Here is a 13,717-nt window from a genome sequence, read left to right on the forward strand (position 1 = left end):
TGACACTGCTCTATTTGTCTGTCACTCGAATTGAGTAATATCACATTATTGTAATTACGGCGGTTTTGTAGTGCCCTGATACCTGATGGCAAATTCCTTCCTTCTTGTTTTTCTAGTTGATGGGTATTTTGGTCTCTTAATCCCCTGTATTTACATACACATTTTAGAATCAAATCAGCTTGTCAAGTTCCACAAAATTATAGACTGGAAAACTGATTGAAACTGCATTCTATAAATTAATTTGAACAAAAGTGAAAACAGTCTATAAATACTGCATTGTCCAACCCATAAACATTGTTCATTTTCCACTGAATTCTTCTTTACTCTCAAAGTTTTATAAGTTTCTTCAGTTATTATACATCTTATTAAATATATTCCTAGGTTTGGTGCTGCTGGATGGGTATCATATCTTCTAAAATATCTTCAAGATATTTTATCTTTAAGATATTTTTAAAAATATTTTTAATTCCCTAATTGTTTGTATCTGGTATACAAGGATATAATTTCTTACATGTCTGAGATTGGCAATCTTATTAACTTCTTGTTAAATCTAATAATTTATCTGTAAGTTACTTTGGATTTCCTACCTTATATACTTACCCCAATAATCCAAGAATAGTAACATTTCTTCCTTTTTTTTTCAATCCTTTCTATACTGACCTCTTTTTGTTTCATTAGCCAAGAGATCCAGTATAATGTTAAAGTGGTGAGAGCAGGCATCATTCTATTTTGTATCTCAAAGAAAATACTTCCAATATTTGGCCATCAGATCTGTTTTAGGGTTTTTGTAGATACTGTATCAGATTAGGGAAGTTACCTACCTATTCCAAGTTTGCAAAGAATTTGTTTTTTTTTTTTTAAGATTTTATTTATTTATTTATTTGACAGAGAGAGAGATCACAAGTAGGCAGAGAGGCAGGCAGAGAGAGAGAGAGAAGGAAGCAGGCTCCCTGCAGAGCAGAGAGCCCGATGCGGGGCTCGATCCCAGGACCCTGAGATCATGACCTGAGCCGAAGGCAGCGGCTTAATCCACTGAGCCACCCAGGTGCCCCTCAAAGAATTTGTTTTTAATCATAAACAGGATACTTTATCAAATCCTGCCTCTGTTGTGAGTTAATAATGATTCTTATTCTGGTAAATTACAGTAACTGATATTTTAAACTATTGAACTAACCTTGTAGCACTCCTGAGACAAACTCAACTTTTATAGATTGTTGGACTTGGCTTTACTAGTATCTTGTTTAGGATACCTGCGTCTATTTCATGGGTAAAAATGGACTGTAATTTTCCATTTCTGTAAAATGTTAAAATTGATTTTAATACCAGAATATCACAAGTATCTAGTCTCATAAAACAAACTGGAAAATATTCTTTTATTTTTTGGAAATGTGTTTAAAACTGGTGTTGTTTCTTTATTCTGTGTTTTGTAAAACTCACCATTGAATCCACTCATCAGGGTCAAGTTATATATACTTGTTAGCGTGGCTGCCTGGGAAAAGTTTCATAAATTCTTCCTTCATTATAGAACATGAGGTAGATTGCTCAGGTCATAGATAGAAGCCATTGATAAATTTGACTTATTAGTAGTCTAAATAATGCTATCTTAATGGGGTCCCCACTTTTTCACTTTTTTTGGTAAGCTATTACTGTCGTTACTTTTTTATTAACATATAATGTATTACTTGCCCCAGAGGTACAGGCCCGTGAATCATCAGGACACTTTTTCACTTTTATCACTATCATTTTATTTTTCCTTTTTGCCACTTCATGAGTTTCAGCACACACATGAAGAGTGGTGACAACAAAGAGCCACCGAAATGTGACTCTTGCATTCACACACTGAATAAACGCCTTCTTCATAGCAGCTTCCTGGTTCAAAACTAAAATGCAGGACTCACTATCATGCAATATTAGGGCTTCTTCGAAGAGTCAAAACTGCATGTAAATTCCCCCAAACCAAGGATCCATTGCAAATGGTACAGGTGTGTAATGCCTCTCCTTCATTTTGTGGCCTCCTTGAGTATGCATAGCTATTTGGGGAAAGGGTGGTGTTCTTCAAACAATTTCTTATTTTGAGTTATGTATTTTTCCCCTTTTAAAAGCTGGAGTATAATTTAACACATAAAAGGAAAACCTGAGGACATTTTAAGGAGTTAATAGTAAGAATAAAAAAATAAAATAATACTCTAAAGCTCCAAAACTTGCAAATCACCAGACCAAAGGAAAGAACTCATTAAAATGGCCCTCCCCCAACATTAATCAAGGCAGGAATCACCACTCGTATTTCTTTTTTAAACTAAATGACTTCTTCCCTAACAGCCCTGGATCTTTTAGACTAGATCAGAGGTTAGGGGTCTTGGCTGCTTTTTGACTCAATTAAGCAAATAAATTAACCTGTTCACTGTAATTTGAAGTTATGATTCATGATAATGCTTTCAACCTATAAGAATCAAATACTTTTAGGCACTTTTTTCCTACCCTTACTTTCCTAGCCTCACTCTCCTCTAACTTTTGTAAGCCACTATATTATAGGACCTTGACTTTTCCACGTATAGATCACAAACCATGGGAATGACCAAGGGATCACTCTGATTACCATATCAAAGTTGGAAGACACCAGAGGAAAACCCAATCCCCTAGCCAATTCAAAATTTTATTTAGTACTGGGGGGTTTGTTGTTGTTGTTGTTGTTGTTTTAAGAAACTCTACCCCCAGTGTGGGGCTCACACCCACTGCCCAGATGATCAAGAGTCGCATGCTCTACAGACTGACCAGCCAGGCGTCTCTATTCGCTACTATTAAAAACCACCATGATATAAGCTCGGGACAACCAATTCCATTCCTTCGTAACAGACAAGAATGAACATGAACCTTTAAACTGTTTCATTCTTAACTGAGAAATGGTATGTTTACAAGCACACAGTCAGGAAACTTTATGCATTTTTGTAGAAATGCCTACCTTTCCGAAACAGCCTCATCATGATCCCGTGATAAATTAACCTTTTCACTTGCTTCTTCTGAAGGGTTAGAAGGTTCAGCACTCACAGAATTCTTCCCTTTATCTGGACTACTGACTGACTCTGAATTCTTATCCAAATTCATCGTCTCTGAACTTGTAACCTGTTAATTGGGTGAAGAAAATGCAGTTAAAGGGGCTGTTACCACTTGTGTTCTTCCACACAAAATTGATAGGGAAAATTTCACTTGCAAAATGTCCTCAAAATATTCTTGAACACATATGGCAAAACATATGTTACATTATATGTATTTCAATGGCTCTTAACAATGTTGGCAGCGTCTTTGCCAAAATGAATTTTAAAAATATTTATACAAATTATACAAATAATGACAGTACAAAACAACTTCCTAGCTTGGGTGGAAAGGAAAAACAAATACTGACGTAGTTAGACAACACTTTGTTCCTATCAGACTGTTTGAGGAACTCGGAAGCATTAGACTGTAATAAGCACACTTTCACTATACTAATAATGAGTGAAGACCAGAAAGTACTCAGACTTCCAACTTGCTCTTCCATTTGAGTTTTGTTTAAAACTTGGAAGTTTTAGTCTATGCTTGCTTTGAGAATGTGCAGTATTTAAAGAATATGTGTATCTTAATACCAAAGGGTCAAACTGGTTGCCCAACTCATGAGCTTTTCTGGTGGATAATGTGAACAAAGACACCTGTACACAAAGGCCGACTTCTGAAATATTATTAAGGTTGCAGATTCTATGTGTAGAAATAGGTTCAAACAACACTGGAAAACAATAGCAAAAAATATTTGGTATCCTTTCAGTGCCAGGACAAAGAGGCTCACTTTCCCCTGCTATTCTCATCTAAGCATAAGGAAAAACCCTGGAAATAATTCAACAGATAATCATAAAATGCCTCTGAAAGGTGGGAAGAAAAGGGCAGACTGCCCGAGGGTCCTGAGAGTGCGGAGAGGAAGCACAGTGAGCTCCCTCGTTTTCTTTTTGTCGTCCATGTATCTTCTACACCAGGTGCCACAAATGCAGGGACCCATTCTGCCCCCCAGACCTAGAGCAGGGTCCACACTGCACATCCACTGCCGTACTAGTGTCGTCTTGGTCCCCGCCGGACACGTGGGGCAGCTGTGGACGTAACCGGCTGCCGTAGCAGTATCGGCCAAGCCCAGCCAGGGACCAAGCCCCAGGACTCCACACCTGAAACAGCAGTAGGACCATCATCCCTCATTTGGGACAGCCAGGGGCAAGGACTACTGAAGTACCAGCGTTGTCGGCAGGCCTGCATCCTTTCTGGAGGTTTCAGGGAAGTGTTTCCTTTTTCCCAGCTTCTAGGAGCTGCCAGAATTCCTTGGCTCATAGCCCCTTCCTCTGTCTTCAGGGCAGTCATCCCAACCTCTGCTTCCACTGTCCCATCTCTTTCTTCTGTCTCTGACCTTCCTGACTCCTTTTTGTAAGGACCCTTGTGATTACACTGAGCCCACCAGGATAATCTCCCCATCTGTGAGCTTCTTTTAGCACATAAAGGAACACAGTCATTGGTTCTGGGGATTAATTCATGGATTTCTTTTGGGGGTCATTATCCACCACTATCAACCTCTGTGGCAAAATTAACACAAAAGTGACATTTATACATTATATGCAGCAGTCAAGGATACAAGGACCATTCACCAAGGAAAGCATATCTTGGGCTACAAAGTAGTGTCAATAATTCTCAACACAGAAATTTTACACAGTATGTTCTCAGATCAAAATAAAATTAAATTAGGTATCAATAAAAATAAGATATTTAAAAAGGTTCCAAATGTTTGGAAATTAAACACACACTTCTAAATAACTCATGGGTCAAAGAACAATACCATAAGGGAAGTTATAAATTATTTTTAACTGAAGAAAACCAAATGGATGCCTGGGTGGCTCAGCTGGTTAAGCATCTGCCCCATGTAAGGCTCCCTGCTCAGTGGGAGTCTGCTTCTCCCTCTCCCCCTACCCCTCGCCCTGCTTGTGCTGTGTCTCTCAAATAAGTAAAATGTTTAAAAAAAAAAAACAAACAGTACATCAATGATTATAATCTCTGTAGTCAGAAGTGCAATGTCTAGGGGTGCCTGAATGGCTCAGTGGTTAACGGTCTGGCTCTTGGTTTCAGCTCAGATCATGATCTCATGGGCTGTGAGACTGAGCCCCAAATTGGGGTCCATATTCACCATGCACTCTGCTTGAGGTGCTCTCCCTCTGCCCCTACCCCCACTCACACATGCTCATGAATTCTCTAAATGAATGAATCTTTTTAAAAAGATTTTATTTGAGAGAGAGAGAGAGCTCACAAGCAGTGGGAGTGGTAGGCATAGCAGGCAGAGGGAGAACCATGCTCCCTGCTGAGCAAGGAGCCCCATGCAGGACTCGATCCCAGGACCCTGGTACCATGACCTGATCTGAAGGCAGCCGCTTAACTGACGGGGCCTCCCAGGCATCCCTCTAAATAAATAAATCTTAAAAAATAAAAAAAGGTGCAATGTCTAATCACTGAGAAGATGCTTAGAAAATGCTTAGAAAAAGCAGTGCTTAGAGGGAAATTCATAGCTTTAAATGTTTCCTAGTAGAAAAGATTAAAAATTAATGCTCTTTCTCTTAAGCTGGAAAAAGAAAAATCATATCCAATGTAAGTAAAAATAAGGAAATTATAAAAAACAGAAAGACACATGGAAGAGAGTAAGATTTTTAAAACCCTAGTCAAAACTGATCAAGAAAAAAAGAAAACACAGATTACTGGTATCAGAAATGAAATAGTGTATCACTATAATGTACAAATGTTAAAAGGAGAGGAAAATTTTGTCAGTAATTTATGTCAACAAATTCAACAACTTAGATAAAAGTTCCTTGTGAAGATAATTTACAAAACTGATACGAGAAGAAATAGAAAAATCCGAATTGCCCCTTACCTATTAAAGAACTGAATTTCAAGAAAAAATCTTCCTACAAAGAAAGCTCTTTGCCCAGATAGTCTTCAGACATGGATTCTATCAAACATTTAAGGAAGTAAGAAAATCTTACACAGACTCAAAAAACCGGGGAGAGGATGCTTCCCAATTCATTTACTGAGGCTAGCATAAATATGATACCAAAGCAAATAAAGACACTATGAGAAAAAACAGTGAATGTATACTAAAGATTACTTAAATTTTATATAAAAATATTAACAGATACCAAACTCTAATAATACCCCTGCTGAAATATTTTAGAAGTGTATGCTGCAAAGTGTATTTTGATACAAAAAATACACTGGTACTTGTGAATGCACCAAACATAAAGATGGCTTAGGAGATGAACAGATTGACAGATTATATGACAAAAATATTAAACATATTAAAAAAGTAAAGGTAGAATTTTGGTGCTGTGTATACAGACGTTCACTGTGAAATTTTGTCAACTTTGTTGTAGTATCTGTTCAAAACACTTTATCATGATAAAACTGTAGGAATCACAAATCACCTCTCTACGCTCTTGTTGAAAGAAATACAAGTGGCATTTACTTTTGGCCACCTAAGGTGATCTTCTCCAGAGATAGCATCACAGGACATTCGGAATATAAATTTTTCTTTAAAGCCTTCTTAGTTTGGAAATATATTTCATATCTTAAAATCCAACAACCTATAATGGTGGGTCAATGAGGCAATTAAAACTTCTATTGTGTTTATACCAACCTTGCAGGCTGTATTACTGGTTAACCCATTTGGTTCCAAGCAGTTCTTCTGAGACTGCAATACTGCTTGAATACGTTTTTGAAGTTTTGATATTTTTGCCTAAAAGAAAAAGAGAAAAACAAATACAAAACCAGAGTACTAAATAATACATAGAGATGGGGGAAAAATCTATGTATCTGCCAAAGGAGTCTTCTACGACTTAGGCATCTACCCAAATAAATGAGAAATTCTTGGGTGCCTGGGTGGCTCAGTGGGTTAAAGCCTCTGCCTTCGGCTTGGGTCATGATCTCAGGGTCCTGGGATAGAGTCCCGCATCACAGGGAGCCTGTTTCCTTCTCTCTCTCTCTGCCTGCCTCTCTGCCTCCTTGTGATCTCTCTGTCTAGTAAATAAAAATCTTTTTAAAAAATAAATTCTTATAGAAGCAAAGATTTAAATGTTTGATGCCAGTATGATATACAAGAATGAAAGATAAAGATATCAAACTTTTAATTGAGCCATAATAAAATTAATGTTGGTGGAAACACTAATCAGTGAGTAGCCCTAGAAACATAGAACAAAACAAAAACCCCCAGTCACTGTACAAGCTCTAATATAGAACATATTTTGAATTAGGAGAAACTGCCTATATATTAAGCCTATTAAACTGACACAGAGTAATTGATAACAATTATAATGGATAACAGAAGAATACAGTCCAAAAGTATTGTTAAAAATATTGCTAATAGACTCTATTACCTACGGCATAGTACATCAAGCTTGCTGTCAAGGATGATGTGGGTCTGCTTTATTGTTTTCCTTTCCTAACACGTAAAATAGCACGAGATTCTATTTCAAATGAAATCAGAAACTTACGAAGAGTTCATCAGCTATGGCTTCATGTTTATTCCTGCACTGTGTCTTCCCAATGCGTTCAGTCAATTCTTTCAGCTTATTATCAAATAGTTTGTAATTTATACTACAGATCTCCTGTCGAATCAAATGTCTGACCTAGAATTTTAAAATAAAAACCAGAACACCCCATGTTTCAAATTTAAAAGCAATTTTATTTTCTACTCCTTAAAAATAGCTTTGTTCTTTTCTGGATTTACTGTCACCGATAAAATAGACATTTTTCACATTTTTATGTTTATATTTATGTTACCAGAAGTTTGAATATCAAATTTAGTGAAACACACCCAGTATCTAAATATACGGATACATTAGAACATAAATTTATTTTCCCAGTACTAATTTTTATTTGCAGCAGTTTCAGTTAATTCCATAATACGTATTAAAGGAAAGGTTAAAGCCTATATTGCATTTGTATTTTTTAATGAGCATAATTGAAACCAAGTTTTCCATCAAAAGGAGCTCCACTTATCTGAAAGCCAAAGCCCAGTGAAAATAGTTGGTTGGCCTATAGTGGATATGAAGCAAATTATGAAAATCTGAGCCTTGACCCAGCCATTAACAAAGCTCTATGACCTTTGGGAAATCACACCTCTCAGCTTCATCTTCCTTGTCCACCTATGGGTAGGTAATACAACATTTTGAACATGTGATGCTCGTTAAGATTTTTATAAGAGTATAAAAGGTTAATATTGGAAAGAGCTCCAAAAAATAGAAAATAGTGAATTAATATAAAGGAAATAAATGTGCAAGATAATCTACTTTACTTGCGTAGGTTTTTTTAGGGGGTGACTTTTTTACTGCTAAAATGGAGGGAAGTCAGGACTAATTAGGTAGTGACTAATGCTATTTGGTATAATGCACGCTATTCTAACAGTGTGGTAGCGATCACATGAAACATTAATGCATTTCATTAGCTGGCTGTGTTTTAGAGAACAGACGGGACTGTTTCCAGGAAGCATAATTAATCTCAATGCCCACTGATACGAATAGCTCTCCTGAGCCATATATTCAGAAATATCCACCGTAATTTTTTGCTGAGTTGGTATTGTCCTGTAAGCTGTTTTCGTAACATAGTAGGTAATGTCTCTTAATAACAAAACCTGTCATGATACACCCAAGGTATTTATTAGCAATATTTGTATCCTTCCCCTAAATTCCTGCTTCTCAGTGTTTGAAATTGGAACAGAGTTTCTGACTCTTTTATACTGGTTATCATTGGGATGATTATTCAGCAATTTTGAGTATTCCCCAGGTTTTTCCTTCTCATTTTCAACTGTTCTTGCTTTTCAACATTATCATCTACTTGATTTTTTCTGTAACGCTTAACATTTCTTCAGTGATTTCTCAACATTAGATATGATCACCATTTTTATTGTCAAACTTTTAAGTATTTGATTCAACTACTAAGTGCTCAAAATAACACACTATTTTTACTGACAGGTGACCCCTGTGACCCATGTGTGTTTCTTATGGATTACTACAGGCTTGCCAGTTCAGTGCCTGGGGTCAATATGTAAAGCTCATACTCAGACGAATCTTGGAGAAACTTTCTAAATATTTTGAATGTGGAAATACTGTTTTGCTAACAAGCAGAGATCACACAGTTTTTATGAAACTTCCCTGGTAACACATGGGGTATTTGTTAAGATCACAGATTTCTAGGCCCTAGCCTGGGTTCACCAAACAGAATTTCCTGGAAAAAGGCGTAGAAAGCTGTCTAATTAACAGGTACCACCAGTAATTTTTATTAGGTACGTTTGAGAAAAGAGGAGCCTAAAACAACAGTCTTCAACTATTAGTGAGCTCAATAAACCACAATTTAAACAAGTAAGTACTCCGGGTGATTCAGATGGAGGCAGACTCTTAAAACTTGGGTTATTTAAGAGGACTAAGTCTCCAACCATTGGTTGTTACTTTTGGTTAGAGTGGACATGTGTTCTCATTTAGTGGCAGTGTTACTCATAAAGAAGGAAGACACAATAACCTCCACCAAATACCTCATAAATGTCTTCTGCTGATGGTACTGTCTCCAAGATTATGGTAGCTGATGGAAATCCTAGGTATAATCTGCAGATGGCAGTGAAAGTAGCCTAAAGATTGGAGAAAGACTAGCAAGTATTTATTTTCAATCTGCCTCAACTTTCTAAGATGGTGGGTAGAGTGAGTAACTTGGACTTTACAAGAAAAATTCCTCCACTTCCTAATTTAATTGGAATCAACGAGGCCAAGATCCTTATAAAAACCTTAAAAAAGAAGAGTCAACGGCTCTGGGACTCTCTCAGGGAACAATAATGTCAGAATGGTAGGCCTTATTCCACTGGGATTTAAACCAAAAAAACCAAACCAAACCACAAAACAAAACAAAACCCAAACAGATGTGGTTTAGAGAGTTAACTCTTTGCATAGGAATTAAAATATCAAATGACAGAAAGCTAGCTATTTGGAGATAGGTAAAACCATAGTAATTAGCTAAAACCCAGGCTGTCTCTGAAGAATGTGCGAGAAACTTCGAGGACGGGGAAGATGGTGGTTGAGAAAACAAAATAAACCACATTCCTCAAACCTCGCTGGAGGGACCATTTTCTCTGTCAACTCAGACCAAGTAGTTTGTGAGACAGATTAAAGTAATGAATGAAAAGTGTGATTTTTCCATGCCGGTGACACCAAAATACTCAAAGATTAAATGTTGTCTTTATATGTCCCTATCAGGACTTATTTCTAAATTCAACTACTAATCAATGGGAATAAGACACAGCTGGAATCCCCAACGTCTTTCTTAAGCTAAATCTATGCTCACAATAATTCTGCTACCCCTTTCCTGCCAATAACAGAATATTTACATCTTTTTAAATTAGTGTTTTCTTTGGTCTTCCTGGAAGAAAAGAAAAGTAGAAAGGGAAAAACTGTTGACTCACCTTTCACGCTGGTTCTGCATGACTCTTTCAAAAAGGTTTCCATTTAATTATTATGTGAATACATATTCATATAATATGTAACTATATAACTGTAATGGTCTGCTTTAGAAAACAGTAGTGTTTCTGTTTCTGAATAGCAGGATAGTTTGGCTTCAGACATTTGGGTCCATTAGATAATGTTGATAAGACATTAATCTACCATGTAATAACTTTCAGTTGAATAATTCTAGTGGTAGTAAAATAGCAAAACATGATCATTAAAATGGGTCCTCATTACAGGACCTATTAAAATTGAAGTTCATTACACTTGAACTCAAGAGTTGATCGAACATGGGAAGTTGTCTGACAATGAAATAAAATAGGGCAAAATGAAAGCAAAATGTGCATTTGATGATGCTATAAAGTGGAGTATCAGAAAATCCAACCTCTCTCTGTAAACCTGGAAGTTAGGATAAGCAAATCCGAATGCAGCAGGACTTGTGGGTTGTCTGAGTCTGTGAAGTAAGAGGTCAATTGCGATGAGATAGACAAAACAAACGGCTGTAGCTGCAGATCAGAGGACCCCAAGACCAAAACAAAAGAGACTAAATTATTCAGCAAAGCTTCAGGTCATGCAGTGTCTGACTTCCTGGGAGATTTAAATGTAATAGTGACTAAGAAGTCCATTCTCTTTCTCCTATAGCACTCCCCCTGACATGATTCTCTAGGTTACTCTGTATATGTGTTGGTAATGTAAACAATTACCTTTCTTTAATACCTCTATCGGTTGATTCAGTTCTCATGTATCACCTTTGCACCAAGTGAAAATCTTCTGTACTAAATCATCGTGGAGATCGATGAACTTTAATCATTTTATACTAACCAGAAGTTTCTGAAGCAAATATATAAGCACCAGTGTTTTACCTGTTCCAGCAATGCTGTTTGCTTTTCCAGAGCTACACATATATTTTCATTAATTTGCTCTGAAGTTTTCATGCGCTTAACACTTTCTTTGTTTTCTGAAAACATCCTCTTCTTTTGATTATGGCCTTGGGGAAATGAAAAGATCAGAAAGTAAAAATATTCCTTCTAAGGAAGGAATCAGGAATTCTCTAATCCAGGGACTGTCTAAAGAAATAGAAAAACTAAAATGTGACCAAGGCAGCATTTTTTTAGAAATGTAATTGTCTAAAAAATTGGGATAAACCTAACCTTTAAAAAAAATTATCATCTTAGGTTCATAGGTAGGATTCCGGTATCAGATACACCTCCCTTTCAACTTTATTTAATACTTATTTAATTCTGACAAAAACTGAATAAATTATAGCACTTAGATCTCTAGTTACTTAAGTGTTCTCACATTATTTTTATACAGTTACTTAGGCAGTCTGACATATTTTTAATAGGTGATGCTGTTATTTTTAAGCAATTTTAAATCCATCTTATTAAATAATCACTATGTAGCCTAGACAAGAACACAAATAAAATTTATACTATGAAGTGTTTTTTCTTATATTTCATTAACTTACAAAAAATATTCTACTTTGAATGAAATTTATTTTTGCTATTTTAATGATTTTATAACTCTAGAATTTCATTAACTATTTGATGTTTCTGTCATTCCAAGCCTACATGTATGTATGTTTACATATATGTATACATAATATCTATCAGCTTACACTTGGCATATGATACAGGTCAATTCTATGGAAAGAAATGAGTTTACTAATAGTTAAAAAAAACTTGCTCTTTCAGCTAACCTCCTTATTAATATAATAAATAAAACTTCAAAATAAGAAGACATGTAGATGAAATAAATCAAACAATTGCCGTAAGTCACGTTTTGATTTTCTGTACTCTCAAGGGATAAAGGACTGATTCTTTCTTTGGCAGAATTTACTTCCCTTCAGATATGGAGGATACCATTTCCCCCTCCTCACCCTAAATGGTCTGGAAACAAGATACTCCAAAACAAGATTATTGTCATCATTTACTTTTTTCCTGGCTTTATATCCTCTATGGTTTCTATATCTGAGGCTAAAAAAACAAACCCCAAAAGGAAAGTTGACTATGACTACTTTAGTTTCCCCAAAAGATGCTTAAGTATACACTTACTGTTATTTCTATCAGCCTCAAGGGCTGACAGCCGTGTGGAGTCTATACTTTCACAATTTGAAATGTTGGAATGACAGGTTCTACGGGATTCTTCACTTCTCAAAATGTTACTGGAAATGACTGAATTCACCAACTTGGGTATTTTGTCAAGAGACACAAAACGGGTATCTGAACTTAAAATGTCACCTTGTCTTTTATCACATGACTCAGAATTGGAATTTGTTTCTAAATAGGAAACTATCTTGCCAATTCTCTTATCATCCAAGGTATTCTTTACCGTAGTTTTGGGCATTTGAACCATTCCACTCGATACGCTGGATGGACAGCAAATGGATTTCAGATTACAATCTTCTTTGTGTTGTTCAAAACAGGATTTTGTTACATCTGTCTGACATTCAGTATCATTTTCAGAAGAGTTTTGTGAATCTTTTGCCTCTTGTGTGATGAGTTTCTTGGAAGGTTCTACTGTTTTATTTGGCTTTTGGTAAGGGCACACGACTTGTTCTTCAATGTATTCCAATCTTGTTCCTGAATCAACAATTTCCAGTGGTTTCATTACTTTTTGAGAAGATGCTTTACTTCTCTCTGAGCATACTGAATTTTTGTTAGAGTCCAGTAAAGAAGCATCATTTTCAGAATGTCCATGTTTGCTATTTATGACACCAGTACTTGAATTCTGATTACCACTTGACCCATTCCCATTTGCTGTTTTCAGTGCTTCAGCATTCTTTGACTTATTCAGCATCTCTGCTTGCTTCCGGCAACTTGCAGGCATTGTTTTCTTGGCTTTTAGTATCTTCCGCTTACTTCTATCTGGACTTGCCATCTTTTATATCCTAGAATTTAAAATGCCACATTTAAATGCACTTCTCTAACAGACAAAAGCTTATTTATTTATAATATTAATGTTCAGATTATTTCTAGAGATTTAGATAATTATTTTTCTTAAAAATTACATCCATTTCCCTGAGTCACTGAAAATGTGCAAGTCATTTAAATTTTTTTCTATAAAAATCTATTCTATATAAATTCAAACTTTATATCACCAGTAAGCCTCTACTTGATACTAAGCCTGTTAATGTTATCTGGCCACTTTTTGTATCACCTTACTGCCATAACCATTAAAGTCTG

At 36.0% G+C, this 13,717-nt stretch overlaps 1 protein-coding gene across 2 annotated transcripts in view; it reads right to left on the reverse strand.

Moving 5' to 3' along the window:
• The window catches only part of ATF7IP2 (activating transcription factor 7 interacting protein 2), a 39,649-nt gene extending 26,237 nt beyond the window's left edge, over window positions 1-13,412 (reverse strand). For both annotated transcript variants that reach the window (XM_045994000.1, XM_045994001.1), the window contains exons 1-5: window positions 12,587-13,412; window positions 11,396-11,520; window positions 7,539-7,673; window positions 6,686-6,784; window positions 2,960-3,120 (exon numbers count right to left, since the gene is read on the reverse strand). In XM_045994000.1, the coding sequence (XP_045849956.1) occupies window positions 2,960-3,120; window positions 6,686-6,784; window positions 7,539-7,673; window positions 11,396-11,520; window positions 12,587-13,412 (1,346 nt within the window). The remainder of the gene's footprint in view (window positions 1-2,959; window positions 3,121-6,685; window positions 6,785-7,538; window positions 7,674-11,395; window positions 11,521-12,586) is intronic.
• Between the last annotated feature and the right edge of the window lie 305 nt (window positions 13,413-13,717).

Source organism: Meles meles, chromosome 21, assembly GCF_922984935.1.
Source record: "Meles meles chromosome 21, mMelMel3.1 paternal haplotype, whole genome shotgun sequence".
Classification (NCBI taxonomy): Eukaryota; Metazoa; Chordata; class Mammalia; order Carnivora; family Mustelidae; genus Meles; species Meles meles.